Source organism: Sciurus carolinensis, chromosome 1 (assembly GCF_902686445.1).
Source record: "Sciurus carolinensis chromosome 1, mSciCar1.2, whole genome shotgun sequence".
Taxonomy (NCBI): Eukaryota; Metazoa; Chordata; class Mammalia; order Rodentia; family Sciuridae; genus Sciurus; species Sciurus carolinensis.
The window spans coordinates 46,799,964-46,819,963 of record NC_062213.1 but is presented as its reverse complement, the minus strand read 5'-3'; the positions used below and the strand labels follow the sequence as shown (position 1 = coordinate 46,819,963).

Below are 20,000 nucleotides of genomic sequence, written 5' to 3'. Positions count from 1 at the left end.
CATCATAACTCAGTCTTTTTAATGGCTTCTCTTTTTCTCCATATTTTAATTGGTGCATTATAATTATACATAATGGGAGGATTTGGCATTACATACTCTTACCTGCACATGATAATGCAATGTAATTTGGTCAGTATCATTCTCCAGTATTTCCCCTTTCCCTCCCCTATCCCTTCCCAGTTCCTTTTCCTCCATTCTTATTGGTCTCCTTTCTAGTTTCATGATATCCCCCTCCACCTTTATTTCCTTTTTCTTCTCTAGCTTTCACATATGAAAGAAAACATACAACCCTTGACTCCAAAACTCTTAGCTCTTAACTGGAATGCTCCATTTGCTGTACTTCATCTCTGTAATACAGTTACACTGTTCAAATCTAGAAATACCAATGTTACCACATGAATCATACTGAATGATGTATTATAATTTAAAAACAAAAGATAAAATATAGAATTGTTTTGGCTATCATCACATTTGAAGGGGGCATGGTATAATGGAGATTTGGAACCAAAAAGAACAAACTTTAATGTTAACTTTGCTGTTTTTTTCATTCATTCATTAATGTGTTGAATATTTTACACATCTTTGTGTCCAGATACTATTACAGATGGTGGGGATTGGGGAGTATTCAAAGACAAAAGAATACACAAAATTTAATGTACATTTTCTAGGGTATGATGTTGGACAAATTACTCATCTTCTCTGAGTCAATTTCCTCATTTTAGGCAGGAATAATAATACTTGCTTTGCAGGATTATTATAAGGAATAAGCAGGATAATTGTAGGTAAAGCCCCAAGGATGGTGTTTAGCATTTTATGAATAATCACAATCAAAACATGTCAGTTTTCTTTTGCCTTCACTAATTCCCTATGGGCCCTAAAGGTACAGTTTCTTTACTTGTTAATTAATTATGGAAGGCAAACTTTGAACCTATACTAGGCTTTCTGTTACTAGGACAAATTATATATCTGTGAAATTAACCTACCCTTTGGTTTTTACACTTAGATGGAGAAAACTTGAATAACTATAAACTCAGCGGTCTGAGGTGGGGAAGGTTTGTTGGACAATGGCATCCTCTGGGAGCTTAGTGTCTTTATTGATAAAGTCATAAAACAGAGAAAATTGAATCATAATGTCCTCAACAATGCGACAGGCATCTCTGGGCCAAACAAGCAGTAAAAACACTAATGTATACGATTTCAAAGAATTAAGTGTTCTCCTTGTGGGGGTGGTTCAGGAAGGCTCGTGGAATAATTGTCCTCTGCTATATCTCTGAAGATAGTAAAAATTAGGATAACAAGAAAAAAAGAAAGATGATTTATCAGAACCAATTCAACTGAAGTAACGAAAACCCAATTTGGATTAGTTAAAGTAGAACTGGGAGATTGTTGGCTCTTCTCATTGAAGTACCCAGGAATTGGTTTAACTGAATTGAGGTGTTCAGAAGTCCATGCTCCACCTCCCCCCAACCCTGCCATTTCAGTTTTGGTCTTCCTTCCAGGTGCACTTTCTCACCAAGTATAGAAAGATAACTCCTGGAATACAAGTCACCTATTCAACAGGTCATAAGAGAGAACTTCTCTTTTATAAACACTTTAGCAAAAACCTTAAGATTTTCTCTGATTGATCAACTAATCAATGCTCACACTTGACACAATTACTGAAAGATGGAATGGACTGATTTTCTGGACTTCACTTATGTAGACACCCTAGAGTGGGGTGGGATATATAAAGCTGCACCTACAAAACTTAGAGTGAGAGAAGGCAGATAATTCCTCACATGAAAAAAATCATAGCTTTTACTTGAAGATAGGAGAACAGATAGTTGAGCAGGGTACACAAGTTTTAAACACTGTGATTACCCATTGGGAATGAAGGTAGGAGGAGAGAAAGAGAAAGCAATTCAATTATGCATTGTACTCTTCTTTCTATCTCTAATATTTAATATTCATTTACCAATGAAATTTGCCTAGAAATGGAGTGTGCTAATTTTAAATCACCATCCTACAAATGACTAACTGCTCCTCCAACAAATATTTCATCTGTTGTTCTACGAAAGCCTGAGTAACTAACTGGGGTGTTTTTTTTTTTTTTTTAGGTTTCTTTTTCATTTTTTGCTTTTCTTCTAGTCTCACATAAAATGTTATGGATAATTCTACATGAAAGTGACATTAAATGGATATTTTTCACTAAATTAAAAGTAAATCCTTTCTAACCATTAAAAAGTAATATATACTCATTCCCCTCAATGTGTGTGTGTGTGTGTGTGTGTGTGTATATATATAATTTTATCTATTTCTAGGACAATTCCAAGTGATGAAAATAGTTCAACATACAAATAAGTTTCGTGATAAAGTATCTAAAGTGTCTAAATATTTGGTGGCAGGTCAGTAAGAAGCCAAGCATTTGACTGAATTATTTGAATGATATATGGCACTTGGTAGATTTTAAACCAAAAGCATCTTTTTTAAATTTTATTTGTTCCAATTAGTTATACATGACAATAGAATACATTTATACATTTTGATAGGTTATACATAAGTGGAGTGTAATCTCTTATTTTTCTGATTATATGCATCTTTAATGATCTTCTAGCAGTGTGTCCCAGGAGATATGCTTTCAGGGACCTCGTCTGAGTCACTGAAACTTGCATTTCAGTTTTGTTTTTTTTTTCTGAGAAAACTAAGAAGACAAAACTATTTCAAGAAACTATTGTGAGAACTGTAGTCAATAAAATTTAGAGTAAAAATCCTTTGCAACATAATAGGTCAATACATTTTTTTTAAATTGTGAAGCTAGCTCCCATGTACCTGACTCTCAATTTCCCCTTTATTATTAACAGCTTCCATTTCTGTGGTACATTTGTTGTAATTAAAGAACCAATGTTGACTCATTCTTTTTAACTAAAGAATACCTTATTAGTTTTTACCTAATATACCTTTTCTGTTCCAGGATCCCATCCAAGTTACCATATTAACATTTAGTAATCACATCTTCTTAGGTTTGTCTTGGTTGAAATAGTTTCTTAGACTTTCCTGGGTTGACATTCTTGAGTTTTGAGGAATAGCACTTGGCACAATGTTCCTCAGTTGGGATTTGCCTGATGTTTTTGTCATGACTAGACTGGGATTGTTTGGGGGAAGAATACCACAAAAGTAAAATGCTGTCATGCCATTTCAAGGGCACATGCTAATTTTAATTTATGACTGCTCTTGCTGACATTGATCTCCACTGTAAAGTTTATTCTTTCCCCCTTCCCATACTTCATCCTTTGGAAGAAAGTTGCTCTGCCCAACTATCACCCTATCACCTAAGGAGTGGGAAGTTATGCTCTGCCTCTTCAAAGCCTGAGTGTCTGCATAAGATCTTTAGAATTCTCCTGCCATGGGACTTTTGTCTATTCTCTTATTTACTTATTTGATACCAGGAATTGAACCCAGGGACAATTAACCACTGAGCCACGTCCCAGGCCCTTTTTTAAAAACATATTTTAGAGACAAGTTCTCACTAAGTTGCTGAGACTGACTTTGAATTCTCAATCCTCCTGCCTCAGCCTCCTGAGCTGCTGAGATTTCAGATGTGCACCTGGCACATTCTCTCATTTAATTATTCAATATTTATTTATAACACTATGGACTCATGACTATTATCTACTTTGGATTATAATTCAATGTGACTCCATTTTGTTCAAGTTATTCCCACTCTTGTCATGGAAGCACCTTCAACTGACTCCTGTTCCATACCCTCCATTGTGCCTTTTCTATACCCTCCATTGTGGGTGAGGAGGGTTGAGTGCTCCCTAGCTTTCTGGCACTATCAGATGCTTCAGGATCATCTTCTATAATTCCCACCCCTAGAATCACCATTTCCCCCAAGAAGCCCTAGTCTTTTTCATTGTAGAATGCTATTAAAAGCTAAGATCTGGGCGATAGCTGTGTTAGTGAGGTTTCATTGTGGCTTCTAATCCTCTCGGCTTATGGAGCAAGGAAATACATATATACATACCAACTATGTATATGAGCATATTTACAAATATTTCTTTATGTCCTTTTATGTACCTGTGCTAAGTTAAACATAAGCACTGTGGGTCTCAGATTCTCATTTATTAGCACATGGATTATTCTAAACTTCTCCCTTTAATTTTCTATAATCCATTATTTCAATATTGAAAAATTCAGCTCCTAGAGTCAATCATTCATATACATAATTGTTCAATTCCCGTCTACATGCATAGCAGTGTCAGAATGATTACTCATGCCTCAATGGGAAACAACTTTATCAATGATAGCACAGAGACTATGTATGTTAGTTGGGTTTTCAAAATACCTCACAAGAACAACTTAAAGGAGGAAAGATTTGTTTTGGTTCACAGATTCAAGATTCAGTCTATGGTCAGCTGACTCCAAGACAGAAATATGGTGGAGGAAATCTTTTTGGCTTATGAAGCACAGAAAGAGAAAGAGAGAGAAGAGGCTTGGGAGATGTTAAAGTCTTCTAGTGCATTTCCCAGTGACCTGTTTCCTCCAATGAGGTTCTATATCCCAGTAGTCCATCTGGCTATCAGTGGATTAATGCACTGGATTAATCCACTGTTGAGATCTGGGCCCTCAAGATCCAGGCATTGCCCAAAAGCCCCACTTCTGAACCTTGCTGCACTGGGGACCATGTTTCAATATATGAACTTTGGGAGGACATTCCAGATGCAAGTCATAACACTATTTATGATTTCTTTGCCTTTAGCTTTTAGATTCCTCTCATTTCCAAAGTTACTCATGCATTACATCCTGGGATCCCAGAACTCTTACATGACTTTCCAAGAATTTTCATACTTTGAAGTTAATTGAACAGTATATTCTTTGTGCTGTAAGGGTCTAAGGACTGAATGTTAATGTCATACATCCATCATACTGTATCATACAAAATAGTTTCCCCACCCTAAAATTCCTCTGTGCTTGCTTTAATCAACCCTTCCTCCAGTCTGTGTGAACATCTGACAACCACTAGTCTTCTTACTGTCTTTATGAATTTGCCTTTACCATAATGTCAAAATTTGAAATTATGTAATATGTAGTCTTTCAGACTGGCTTCTTTAAGTTAGCACCATGTATGCATTAAGATTCATTCCCATTTTTCCATAGCTTCTGCTTTAGTCAGTTTTTGCTGCTGTGATCAAAAGACCTGACCAGAACAATTGTAGAGGAAGAAAGCGTTTATTTGGCTCATGGTTTTAGAGGTCTCAAAACGTAGACAACCAGGTCCATTCCTCAGGGCTCAAGGTGAAGCTGAACATAATGGCAGAGGGAAGTGGCTCACATGATGATCAGAAAGCAGAGAGTGACTAAGTTCAGTTCACCAAATATATACCCCAAAGGCATGGCCCCTAAGAACCCACCTCCTCCAGCCATACCTTACCCATCTTCTGTTACCATCCAGTTATTCCCTATCAGGGGATTAATTCACTAATTGGGTTAAGGTTCTCATAACTCAATCATTGCACTTCTAAACCTTCTTGCATTGTCTCACCTGTAACTTTTGGGGGACACCTCCCATCCAAACCATAACAGCTTCGTAACTCATTTCTATGCTATAATAGTATTATATTGGAGTATTGTAATAACTTAGGCATAGCATCGATTTGTCTATTTCTCTTTTCAACTCTATCAGTATTTGCCTCATGTATTTTGACACTCTGTTGTTAGGTGCATACAAACCTAGGATTGCTGTCTTCTGGAAGAATTGACTCTGTTAGGTGATGTGCCCTTGAACAGTAATAATTTTCCATCTTTTGAATTTTACTTTTTCTAAAGTGATCTATCAGTATGGTATCTCTTTCTCCATCCCTTTATATTTAACCTCGGGTCAGAACAGAAAAAGAGATGTGATGTAGTGTTAAAGAGGTTGATGTACAATGATATTAAATGGCTTGTACAAGGTACTGTGAACATTTGATAATGTCTTATCTATTAAGTTTAATAAATTGTGAATATCATTACAATTTCTCTGAATTTACAACTGAACTTCTTCTTAGAAATGAGGTTGCCATTTTTTATTTGTGCTTCTAAAATGTGCATGTGCAAGCCAAGAATGCTTTGTCATTTTCATATGTAACTTGGTAATGCTTTCCAGGTATTCATTTTCTACCAGGGACTCTGCTATTATTTTTGAAGATAGTCATGTTTTGGTATTTTGCTCTTGATAAATTACAATATTTGAAGTCTTCAAAAATGTTAAAGTAACACATAAATGCGTTGAAAACATAATTATTATAAATGCTTGTAAGAACTAGATAAAAAGTGCCCTGGGGGAGAGGCAATACTGAAATCAGAGCTCTAGGTATTGGCAAATTTGTGAAAGCAGCTTGGAGACCTGAAATGAATGTTTAAAGAGCCCTTTGTATAAAAGAAGCACCAGTTTTAGGCTGTACAAATTTAATTACCTATGAGAATAAATAGAAAATTTCTGTCATTGAGTGTATGAAATACTATTTTCTGTATATACTCAATAAGTACTTTTCAAGGAGGAGTAGGAAATGGGAGTCAAAAACATATAAATGATATTTACTTATCAAGACTGGATTCTTAAATCCATATCTACCATTATTGACCTCTTACTATGTGCTCTATGTGCTGGGTCATGCGCTCAGTGTTTTCTATATAGCCTCTCACTTAGTCCTTTTAATAGTCTGGCATTTATGAAATTTGAAACTTAAAAGAATTTAGTTGGCACTTTCAAAGTCTGTGCTGGGCCCTTTTCTTTCCCACTACAGGTGTCCTCCCAAGAGAACTCACTACTGGGACCCCATTACTATATGTTGATAAATCCCAAGCCAGCATCTCTAGCCTCTACCCTCCTCTGCTTTTCTTGAGTCACATGATCCATCACCCACTAGAGGCCTCTGCTCAGTCCACAGGCCCCACTAGTATCAACATGTCCAGAAGATCATTTTTAACTTTGCCTCATGCTTTTTGCCCAGTGTTTTCTCTTTCAATGAATGGAGATGACGCCATCCATCTGTCACTCCATTTAGAAAGCAATTACTCCTGTCACCTATTGCCTCTAACTAATCACCAATTTGTGGTGACTCTTTCCTAAACAGATTAAAAATCTATCACTTCTCTGTGTTTTCACCATCACCACCAAAGTTTCTGCCATCCTGTGTATTTTCCTGGCAATGTTCCTCTGCAATGTTCTCCTAATAGGTCTTCTTATTGTACTCCACTCACTTGCGACAACCCCACCAAGCTTTCTAAAAAAGGGACAGTGGCTCCAGAGATCTCTTGGGGAAATTCAAAACTCTTTACAATGATTGTTACAGCTTCGTATGATATTGCCTCTCTGTATCTAACTCTTGACTTTTCTTTCCTTCCAGAGGCATACTCTTTGACCAAGTCTGGTTTTTCTGTTCAGTTTCCAAACCGTATCCTTTCTTGTCTTCTCGATTTATTTTTTGCATTTCTTCTGCCCGGAGTACCCTTTCTCCTTAAAGATCTTCCTTTGCTAACCCCTATTTTTCATTTGTTTCTCAACAGAAATGACACTTCTGAGAAAACTTCCCTATGCTCTGACATCTGAGGATATTACTAAATGCTCTCATATCAACCTAGAGCCACGAGGATTGCCTTTATCAAACTATGCCTGCTGTTCATTTGCTGTTTCCCCCATCACAATGATAAGATCTCTAAGTGGGCATCTACCTGCATTCTTAGCACAAAACAGAGTGTTTGGCATGTAGTAGGATTGTGATAAATATTTGATGAGGGAAAAGGATGAAAGTGCTCTACTAGTAAATGGCAAATTCATGTTTAAAACGAGATTTGCTTTGCTTTAAGACTATGTTCTAGCAATTGCATTCTAATGCCTCCATCTCAGAAAATTAATGGAAGGGGGAATACAAGGCCAGAATAATTGAAAAAGAAAGCAGAGAGGGGCCAACTATGCTTGGGACAAACTCAGACAAAGCATGCAATTCTAAAAGAAAGAGTTGAAAAACCTGTGCCATTATTGATAAGTTAAGATTTATCACCACAGGAAATCAGACCTCATAAGACTCAACTCCTCTGTGAGCCACACTTGTAGGAATGTAGGTTTCACTGTGTTGTTCCATTTCAAAAGCAATCCGCAGGAAAACTGAAGTTGAAATAAAATATTTTAATAAAAATTATAATTGTTCTATTAATACAGACTCATAGTACACGGAATTTTTCTCTCCCTTTCTGTTGAAAAAACGTAATACTTTTGTTTACCATTAAGTACTAGTCTTCAACTGTTCAAAAGTAAATCTTTGCAGTTGCTTGTTTTAAATTGTGGCACCTTGAAGGGAAGACTTTCAGGAGTCCTGCATGTGGTAAAAACAGGCTTTTAAAGCATACTTTCTATCCTACAAACTGGGCTGTAATTCAATTAATTCAATGCCTCCCTTTTCTTTTTATATTTTTTTCCAGTAAGAGGTTTTTTTTTTTTTTTTTTTCCTTTTTCTTTTTCAACCACTGAACTTGCTATTTAGTGCTTTCTCTTGATAATATGTGCATGACTTAGAGTCACTTACCTATCCTAGTTATACAGCAGGTTTACAGAGGCCTCCCTCAGCCACAGAAGGCACAGGCCACCAGAGTTTTGTCACCTGAGAATATTACATGTTCACCAAAAAAAAAAAAACAAAAAACAAAAAAACAAACAAGCAAAAAACACACTCCAACATCAACAAGTATCTACCATTAATACATATCATGGGTGGCATTAGAAATAGTGTATTGATTCCTGTTTTTTTTTTTTTTTTCTTTCATTTTTAAAAAATAGATGGACAATCTTTCCTTTTCCTTGACATGTACCTACATCTACTTTATACCCAATTCTCCAATCTGGCAATATGTTTTTCATCAAAGTAAGGAGGTGCCCAGCAGAAAAACTGCATGAAGTCTAGTCTGTGATATAAAACAGGTTACACGAGGCTAAAGTTTAAAATAGCCATATGAGGCTTGAAACTGCAATAACTCATTTAGAAACAGAAACACAAGGCTGACACAGGAGGATCGCAAGTTTGAGGCCAGTCTAGGAAATGTAGTGAGACCCTGTCTCAAAAACAAAACAAAACAACACAAAACAAACACACAAACAAAACCAGCTGGGGATATAGTTCAGTGATAAAGCACCCCTGGATTCAATCCCCAGTACTGAAAATAAATAAAAAGAGAAACACAAATTAGAGGATTGATAACGCCCGTGAATTCAATTTCATTTTGTACTGGGTTGCTATGGTGTTTGAACAATCCTGGTCCAGGCAAACACTGGGGTCGGGAACTCATTCTGTACTTGATCCAGTTCATGATTTTTAGCACCTTGATAGCCATGTCTTCCCAGTTAACTATTTAACAAGAATTAACCAGAAAATTGGTATATTGTGCTTCGTAAGTTAAAAAACAAAATGAAGTACAGTTTTAAAATGTTTCAGAGTCTTTGTATTTTGCAACTAAGTTTTTTAAAAATATATCAGCCTTTAAGCGCCCTCCCCCTACCCTGGCAAAAAAAAGCAGTTCAGTGATTAGGTCTGTTATATCCTTGATAGTAATGCCTGTGGAGTGTTAGTGTAGAAACGTCTCACACCAGACGTTCAAAATTTGTATTTCTTGTTTGCCCACATTTCTGTGTTCTCTGAGAATGATTGTGGGGTAGGGCCCAGAAACTTGCGTATTAACACTACTCTAGGCAATCTGTGAGCCAGCTTTCAAGAAAAAAACAATGCTCTAAATGTATCTTGGAGATCTAATCATTTTAATTTTACTTTCTCCTACGCAAAGACAAATGCTGGTTTGTTCAGAATAATGTTGGTAGGACCACACTGTAGGAGTTTTGTGGCCCTGCACAAATTTCTTCCTCCTTAGACCTCAGTTCCCTCATGTAAATAGAAGGCTTATTCTATCACTTATAGTCATTCTGCAGTTTATCCGAGAAAACTGACAAATTAGCTCCTGTATAGAGGAAGGGCTGCTTTTCTCTCTCTTCCTGTTCATTCATTTCTCTAGATTTGCTGCTTCTGTGTCTTTACAAATATTTTGCCTATCATTAGTGTGTTTCTTTCGTCTACCAGAGTTTTTGTTCAGTTAGGTGCACATGCTACTAAAGCCCCTCCTGCCCCTAGATGAAAACAATTTATTATCCAAACTCCCATACATTGAAAGTGCCTCTTAGAACATTTGCTGTGACCTACTATGTAAGGGACTTAAAATTATGTTTGCATATCCTATCTCTCTATTAGGTTCTCCGATTGTATTTCACTTTTATAACCCACAAAAGTAAAATTTATTTTGCTTTAAAAGTACTCACTAGTTTAAAGAATAGAAGAATGGACACTATTTGTTGATTGTAATAATAACTGTCATATCCACATGCAAGTATCTACTTAATCAATATTCACTGAATTAAAATCTAGTATGTATCCTGTGGTCTACTAGGTCCTGCTTATGCTTTGTACCATGAAGGCAAAACATACAAATAATTGACTCCATGTTAGGCTCTTTATTTTGTTGTGTGGATATCCTTTTTGTATAGCCAGGTAAATGCTTTGTTAAATCTAAATGTTTGTCATGGGAATAAATGAATCAAAAGTATTCAACACCACATGGACTAATATTTCATTAGAATGTACAATCTGCATGCTATGTACTACAAAAATGTTCTCATTTTTCTTTTTAACACCTTGAATTTTTCTATTCTTTTTTTTGGAGGGTGTGGGAATACATGTGGGTTACCCACATGAATAAACACACACAAGCATTTGTGCCAAGTTTAAAAAATCAAAGATAGAACAATGTAAAATGGAAATGATTTGCTTCTCTTCTGTTTGTTCTTATCATTTCAGATGATGGAAAATTATCCTTTGAAGAATTCAAAGCATATTTTGCAGATGGTGTTCTCAGTGGAGAAGAATTACATGAACTCTTCCATACCATTGATACACATAATACTAAGTAAGGAGTTTTTAATTCACTGGATTCTATAAATGAGGTAGAGAGAGTTCCTCATGAAAGAATGTGGAAGAAAAGATGTAAAGGGTACATTTTATAATGTTTACCTGTGTTTAATTCTGAGATACCCTGTCTTTAAAAAATGAAAATTTCTGAAAAACTCAGTGATCTTTAGAGAGCTCTCCTGAAGTAGTTTTAGATAGGTCCTTTTTTGTAGAATATAAAACAAAGTAGACATGATAAGCAATTCTTATTCTATCATTAATAAGCAAGTAGAATTTTTCCTTATTACTTTGTCTTCATCTCAATTTTCTTTGTTTAAAAACTGTCCTTAGGCCAATTTTATATTAGTGTATTAAAATGGAGGAAATTGTAGCAGTTATCTGGGCAATTCAAGAATGCTGAATTTAAAATCACTGTTACCTGAGAGATGCAGATAATGAAGGACACAGGATTATCTCTGCAGAATTGACACATACAGTACCTTGTATTTATTTTACCTATATAGATTTATTTTTGCATTAGCATAACATTAATGAAGGTCATAGTCATAGTCTTCCTGTGCTTAAAAATGTAAAATAATAAGAACTTTTGGATACAGAACAACAGAAATGTGCTGCTTTTTTTTTGGGTAATTGAACCAAATCACATTATTTGTAATAGTTGAGATTATACAATTCTGATGTGGAAAAGCACCATTTCAGTCTTGTCTTGAGAGCCATCAGTGTGTCTATTGCTTGAACAATCACCATGTCACTATAGGCAGTGTTAAGATTGTTCCAGGCAGTGAGCCAATATGCTAGGAAAATGCTCTTGGGCTACGTCTATGAACAGACATTTTCTTGAGGCAAACTATTAAGAAAAATTAAAAGATTCAATTCACTTTATGCAAGCAGCTGAATATTTGTTAAACAACCAGTTTGCAAGTTTTGAATTCAGTGGGGTTTTTCATTCTCTAGGAAATGGCTTAAGTATTTTGTTGTCAGAAATAGTACTAATGGGTAACTAAATCAGAAGTTCCAGTCTGTTCAAAAATCTGTGCATCAATCTCTAGTAGGCATTGGTGTTATGACATGGAGTCAGCTTATAGTTTAATAGGGAAATAGACTCTCCAACTGATCATTTCCATATAATATCATAAATGCTGTAATTGAGGTATGCTGGAATGTCCTGGGATTACCAGGAAGGTCATTTTAGCCCAGTTTTGGGCTCAGGGAACATTCATTAGAGCTGAGTCATTGTGGAAGAGTAAAGATTGCTTGGATAAAGAAGAACAGATAGAATATTCCAATCAGAGAGGAAAAGCCTAAGGTGAATAGGACTGACACAGATTTTCTTACTGCTATATTGTCAACTATAAGGCTAAGAGTGAAGGGAGACAAATTTGGAGAGTAGAGAATAGGGTGGTCAAGAAAAAAACTGCATTTTGCAATTACAAAAGTGCTTCAACCTTATCCTGTAGACCAGGGGAAGCTATTGAAAAACTTGAGTCGGAGAGTGACATCTTTGATTATCATTATAGTTCTACTGAAGGATAGACTCAAAGAGGGAGAGATGGAGGAACACAGCAGATAATTTTAGTTATCCTTAAATTGCTACTGAGAGAGAATTTTCATGCATGAAAGAAAGGAAGCCATGTTGTACCGTTCTGAGAAATGATATGTGAGAAAAAAACAAAAACAAAGTAGAGGCTCCCTTTGTGGTCCAGTTATTGGAAGATGGAATGCTAATACTCCATTGAGGATACTAATTATCTCTTTCTTGTTATATTTATTATGGAAATTTCAATTTGGGTTGGGAACATTTGTTGAGAGTCATAGTTTCAGAGTTTGCTATCATGAAGATTTTTCAATACATATTTACAAATGTTAATGAAAATTAAAGCATTCTATAGATCTTGTTGGCCTGGTTTTGCTATTTTATTTACATAGTTATTAGATTGGAATTTGGTATAGCTTTAAGATTACTAAATGCTAAAAAGTACATACAGTGATTTATACCATAAATCTCAAGGAATAATAACTATTTGTTATTCCCATATGCATTAGTAACAACAGTGTGTGCTTTCTTATGTAAGGATGTTCAATTTAATTTAGAGCTTAAATATATTAGTTAGACTCTTCTGAATTATATTCATGAAATTCCTTTAAAAAAAAAGGGTATCAGTGCTAGCCTTTGATCTTTTTAAAAGATTAATTCAAACTTTGGCACAGAAATTTCAGAGCTTTATTTTAAGCAACTGATAACTTTTATCTTTGCATGATCTAAGTTTGAATTATTTGAGTGATTTACTAAATATACCAATTATTTTTTCCCTTTCCACACACATAAGAAAGTATGCTCTTTTTGGCAGACATGGTGGTGCATGCCTATAATCCTCAGGTTTGAGGTCAACCTCAGCAACTTGGGGATACTTTGTCTCAAAATAAAAAATAAAAAGAACTGGGCATGTAGCTCAGTGGTAATGTGCTCCTAGGTTCAGTCCCCAGTACCAAAAGAAAAAGTATGCTCTTAAATCCAAACACTTCTTAATATCCCCAAACCGCTCTAATTTATCAGGAGCCCAATCTGTCCTAAAGCAGCCAGTTCATCCGTAGACTGGATGGAACAAACCAGATCCATTGTCTCACCCTGTTCCTTTGGACCCTGAGAGTCAGAGTCTGTGAACACATTCAATGAACCCCCATGGCTGCCTAGTTCCTGCTCCTCTTGATGTCTGGTGACTTCACTTCACCTTGGAACCCATTAATTCATTATCTGCTTTATACACTGTTTTCCAGAGCTTTTCCAAGGAAGCATCTGTCCCTTGCAAAAGTATGTTCTAAGACAGTATTACTTCAGCTCACTCCTGCCATCTGTGGAAATTTAAGTCCCTTTGCTACAAACACTATATTTGCCATGTATGAAAAATGACATATCCATTTTGAAAGTATTTGGAAAGAAAAAAGGAAAAGCTGAGAACATATCTTGCTGTTTAATTTACCCCCTTTGTCTCATGAAGAATATTCTTAAAATATTATTCTTGATCCTGAGAAGCAAATTGTTCAAGAAGTATAATTATAGCCAGTATCTATAATGCAGTAATATGAACATATTTTAAGTATTAAAATTAAGCAAATTATTTCTTGTAAAAGGACATTTTAGCAAAACTACAAGGTAAACCTTTCAAGAGGTCATTTCTTACAGGTAGCTTTTTTTGTCTTTGTATTTTGGTGCTAGGGATTGAACCCAGGAGCTCTTTACCACTGAGTGACACCCCAGTCCTTTTTACATTTTTATTTTGAGACAGGGTGTTGTTAAGTTGTTGAAGATGACCTCTTACTTACCATCCTGCCTCAGACTCGCGAGTTGCTGGGATTACAGACTTGTGTCACCTTTTCCGATTCCAGGTAACTTTTAAATGGATAAGCATAGAGTGGTTCAGTGATTCAAAAACAGATTTTGACAAATAAAAAATATGTATACTACCTTCTCCATCACACACAAGTAGGTTACAGTCTTAATTTTCAAATATAATTCTACTGGTTTTTCTCTTTCATTTCATTTATTCATTTCAGTACTTTGTCCTTCCATCTGAACATTGCTATTGTCATTGGATAAATTATTTTAAGAAGACTTCATTGCATTTTTAATTTTCTATGCCCTGGAGCCACGTGTCTCGTTTCCAACAGATCTCCTCTCATGAATAAAAGTAAACCCAAACAAACAGAAAAACAAACCCAAATGCATACTACTTCATAAAAACCTAGACATCTGAGACTGTGTAATGATTTCTGCACATGACTGTTACCAAGGTTGAAAGTATGTCTGGTTTGAGTCAGAGAGGATGTATTTAGTGTGTTTTAAAAACCAAACTGCTGACCACTGTCTGTGCAAGTCCAGTGCCCCGTGAGCGTGGTCACAGTCCAGTCTACGCCAGCACAAGCTCGTGCTCAACACTTGGAATAATCTCACTCTAAAAAGAATTCCAGAAGCCATCCCACTTGCTTCTTGCTTGTTTTAGTCAGCTTTTTCCCTGCTGTAACTAAAAGAACCAACCATAGCAATTGTAGTGGAAGAAAAGTTTATTGGAAGGGCTCATGGTTTCAGAGGTTTCAGTCCATGAATGGCTGGCTCCATTCCTCTGGGCTTAAGGTGAGGCAGGATATCATGGTGGAGGAGTGTGGTGGAGGGCAGCAACTCACATGATGATTAGGAAGCAGAGAGAGTCTCCGCTCACCAGATACAAAATATTTACCCCAAAGCCATGCCCCAATGCCCCACCTCCTCCAGTCACACCATACTTGCCTTCAGTTACCACTACTCAATTAATCCCATCAGGTATTAATTTACTGATTGGGTTAAGGCTCTCACAACTCAGTCCTTTCCCCTCTGAACTCTCTCTCACATTGTCTCACATGTGAGCTTTTGGGGGATACCTCACATTCAAACCATAACAATGCTGTATTAGACTCCTAATATGGTGAGTATTTTCCCAGAAATTATGTTCCTGATCTGTTCACTCTAAAGATTTTACTCAGAGCAGAGACCATAGAAGTGAATAAAAACCCCAGGGAAAGGAGGAGAAACTTGAAGGCATCAGAAGTTCAACTTTCCACCACTTTTTAAAACTATCATTTTAAATTGATAGGTCTTTTCCTTTCTCTTTGGACATTTGGAATGTTTCCCTGAGATTTTTCTTATGTAATTGAGTGTGGAACAAAGTACTAATTTATTTCTGTTGATCATGCTTAGGATATGCAGTGTGGCAAAGAAAAGGGTCACTTTATAAGTATTTGTTAACAGGGAAAAATATTGTTGAAAACTTTAACTTTCTGTAATGCTAAAGGAAATGAATGCCATCATCATATTTCAGAATATTCTGAAAGAGGGCTTATCCATCTTAACTAAAGTTACATAATTTCAGAGATTTTTGTTAAGTCTCTTCTTACCTGTTTTCTTTCTGGAACAAATATGCCTAATCTTTCCTTTTCTTAAAAAAATTTGTCTTAAAAATTTTGTTAATCTCTTAGTCATTTCAGTTAGGCTTATCCAGCTCCATTAAAGGTTTTTAAACAGGTCTTTCTCAACTTCTACAAGTTACTGTTTAAAAAAGAATACTTAGAGCCCTGAATATTTTTGTTTGAAAAGTAAAACAATACTAGCAACATCAACACCTACAGTTTGGTAGCTTAAAAATTGGAGCCACCACACCAGTGAGAAAGCAAGAATAAATTGAAGAAAAATCATCAGGGTCTTCCATCACTCATAGAAAGTGCTTTCCCTCGTCAAAAAAGCCAGCTTATCTGTATTTGGCAGTCAGAGGAAAACATGAAGCATTTAGCATAAATCCTTGTGGTGTTAATCATAGCAGAGGGAAGGGGGAAAGGGAAAGATCCCCTTGAGACCAAAAACAATTCTCCCAGTACACTGTACTTTGGAGATCCAGATTGTCAGGCTAGAACAAATGGTAGACCAGATGGAAACTTTGCTCCTGGGTCAGAATCTGAACATACAAAAAAGTGTCCCAGGGTCCTCAGATGGGAGGCTGTGACTAGGGACAGATGACTGATGCATTCAGATCAACTGCTCTTTATTCCAAACTAAAATAACTTTTTGGGTGCTGAACCCTGGGATTTCAACCCAGGGCTTGTTAAATCATGGAAGTACACCATAGTGATAGAAATAGCACCACCTACTAAAAAGAGCTAGCCCTGGAAGTTTAAAAAACTATTTGCTAAACTAAACTGAAAATTTAGTTCTCTAAATTTCCACTTCTTTCTACTCCTTAGTGCTATTTAGAATACAAATGTTTTGTGACAAATGTTTCAAATATTTGAGGACAGTTTTCATGCACCAATGATGAGATAAAGTCCCATAGTAATTGGAGAGTAATTATATCAAAGGATTTGTTTCAGATGGCAGAGTTCTGTTCCTTCTGAAACATAAAAAGTTGCCCATCCTGTATTTGTTCATGACAGTTAAATCCCAAAGCTTGATGAGTTGGTTGATGAAGCCACTTTCTTTCTTGAGTTACTCATCATGTTGCTAAAGTCAACATATTTTGTGAGCAGTAGGGAGAGAAAGCATGAAATAAGCAGCAGATTAGTCTGAAGGGCATCTCACACAGCCTGCATGACATTGTAACTAGAAAGCAGACTGCAATTCCCACAGTCAACAAAAGAGCTCTCCCTATTAGCATAGCCTATAACATCTTCAATCATATCTGAAGACTTAGCAGCCTAAAGACTGAAATACCTGGAGCACAGAACAGTCATAATCCTGGGTGCTAGCTAAGCAGGTATGGTGTGACCAAAAGGTGCACAAACAAAACAACAGAAAAGAGCGGGGAGGTAGTGTGGGCTGTGTCAGGAGAGCAAAGTGAACAGCAAGTCCTGAGTACATTAACCAAAAGGAGTAGACAGCCTGGTGTGCTCGGGCTGAGTTTAACAGTGCAAACCTGACTGAGAAGCTCTGGCAGGAGAATCCCACAGGTGTTCACACAAGACCCAGACTGGTCATGAAGAACTAGAAGAGACCACAGAATCCAGACAGACTATTTCTTTCTATCCATGTTCAAAGCTCAGCTGCAGGAACTGGGCATGGGGCTGATTCTCTATCCAGACTTTAAGTAGCCTTTTTGGAATAAGCAGATTAAAGTCAGCAGACATATGCTGTTTTCAAGACAGAAATGTGATTTTACTGTGTATGCAAAATGAGGAAGGGATGGAGTCAGAGGGACCATAAAACTGCAGAGGAAGGGAATAACATTCTTTTAAGATTTTTCCTCAGATTATCCTAGGCCCCACTTGGCAGAAGTCTTAGCAGGGCAAATGCTACGGTAGAAGGGAGGACTTCATTGGTCATTATTGACAGAAACATAGGCTATATTGACTTAATGAAGTCATTATCCAACTCATGTGACAGAAAATTCCAGAGATAAGATTCAGGTGTGTGGGAATTAGTTACTGAAATGGCAGTGGCAATGCTATGAGCCCATTCTCTGTCATCTCTTGTTTCTTTTTTCTTGGTTGGCTGTTCTCTTGGGAAGAACCTCTCACGGATAGCTCAGGATGGTTAAGAGAAGCTCAAGGTTCATATTGTTGCTTCCAGAATTGATGAATTCTGAGAGATTGCCTTTCTTTCCCAATAGACCCAGCAAAATCCTGGTCTTAAATTGTGATAGCTTGCCTTGATCTCATCCACATCTCCAAATAAATCAGTTTTCAGGAAATATAATATGAAATGGAACCAGGATGCCATTTCAGAATAAAGGGGAATAATAGATTCTGGGCAGGCAAAAATTTAGTCTTTTACAGATCCAAGGATGGCTTACTTAGTCTCTCTTTATTATCCCATACTGTAGAGAAAGGTATTCCTCCTACCCAAGAAGACAAGAGACTTGATGGAGTTTGATATCTAGAGAGTTCAGGAAAATCTGAAGTTACTGTAATGGAAAGGATGGGAATTTGGGAGCATTGACATCACTGAATTGTCCAGGGTACCCGTGCCTTCCACTTTTACCCTTTGTGTCCATCTGATCTGATGGTAACTATTCCATTTTGCCACTAGAATTAACCTGTGGCCAGAGATTTCCTTATTATTCACCCATTTTTTAGATGTGTTTTTCACTTCATTAATTACCCAAGTCCATTTACTTGTTTGGAGTATCTTTTTCTCTACCTCACAAACATGTAGAGGGGGAAAAAAAAGACAAAGCCTATTTTCTGTGTTACTTTTGAAACTCTCTTCTTTCCCATGAGAGAACTTCATTGGCACTATTGCCATTTCTTCCTAGATCAAGTGTGGATTGGTGCAGAGGTTTTTCCTCCTTGGAGGAAGAGTATGAAATCAACAAACATGATTTTACTTTATAATTAAAAAGATTAGCGTAGTTTGGAACATTTATAAAGGAGAGAAGTTTAAAGAGATTTTTTTTTGTCCGAGTGACATGAAAATGGTTTATCCTTAGTTATAATTTCAGAAATAAATTGGTTCCAATTTTCTCTGACAAATGATGGTCGTGGAGCCAACTTTTGTGTGTAATTTCTAAAAAATATTTAATTTCTAAAGGAAATATGCAATTTCTAGTTGAATAGGGAAATGCATTTATTGAGTGACGATGTGCCAGGCGCTTACTTGCATCATTTTATTTAATCTTCACAAAAACCAAATAAGAAGGTGTTATTATTCACAGCCTGTACACAGTTAAGCACTCTAACATCGAAAGTTAAATAACTTGCCTGAAGTTACTCAGCTAGTATGTTTGAAGAACTGGGATTTTTCCCAGCTGTGCCTGAAAACAACTTAAACTCTTTCCGTTGTTATGCCACCTCTATAAAATTGTATATTTTTAGCTATTTTGTATATCAGGAATCAAAATATTCCAAAGCCAGTTTTAAACATCACTTTTAGATATCTTATTCCTGATGAAAAGGTGGTTAATTCTTTCCAGCAGTAGAATATATTTGGATGTACAGTATAGAGGTAATTACTTTAATTGCTGCCTTTATCTCTCTCTTTTTATATCTTGTATGTAGGGTTTTCACGGTGTGGGCGTTGCTGCAATGTAGAAATGCCATTCTTCTTACCTTGGACATTATTTCCATTCCTTGCACATTTCCCCTCCCTCTCTCCTACCTTTATACCTGGAATTCATCTTCTGCTTTCGACTTGGTGTCTGTACCACCCTCCTCTCCATCACTTCTCAATGCTTTAGTTTTCCCATTGTTCTTCAGAGGGCTCATGGTTTTATTGTTTCTGTTAGTCATTTGTATTAAAGGACTTCACTTTCAAACTTTTTCAGTGCTTTTTAATATATTTTTAATCTTATAGAGAGAATTATTTTCTGCTTGTCACTGTTCTCCCAATAAAGAACCTGAATTCTCTTTTAGTCTTAATAGAACTAGCTCTCTCTCTTCCCATCAGCCATGGTACAATTGCTAATGGTGAAGTAAAATCAATTACTGCCCAAAATGAAGATTTTTTGAGGTTGAATTATTTATTCACATTAATGCAGGGTTCTTTCTAACCTTATAAATATCACCAAATGGATGAAATCA

The 20,000-nt window shown here is 36.3% G+C and overlaps 1 protein-coding gene across 1 annotated transcript in view; it reads left to right on the top strand.

Moving 5' to 3' along the window:
* The window catches only part of Necab1 (N-terminal EF-hand calcium binding protein 1), a 161,881-nt gene that overhangs the window by 16,596 nt on the left and 125,285 nt on the right, over positions 1–20,000 (top strand). Inside the window, exon 3 of the mRNA XM_047519916.1 lies at positions 10,854–10,962. Within this exon, the coding sequence (XP_047375872.1) occupies positions 10,854–10,962 (109 nt within the window). The remainder of the gene's footprint in view (positions 1–10,853; positions 10,963–20,000) is intronic.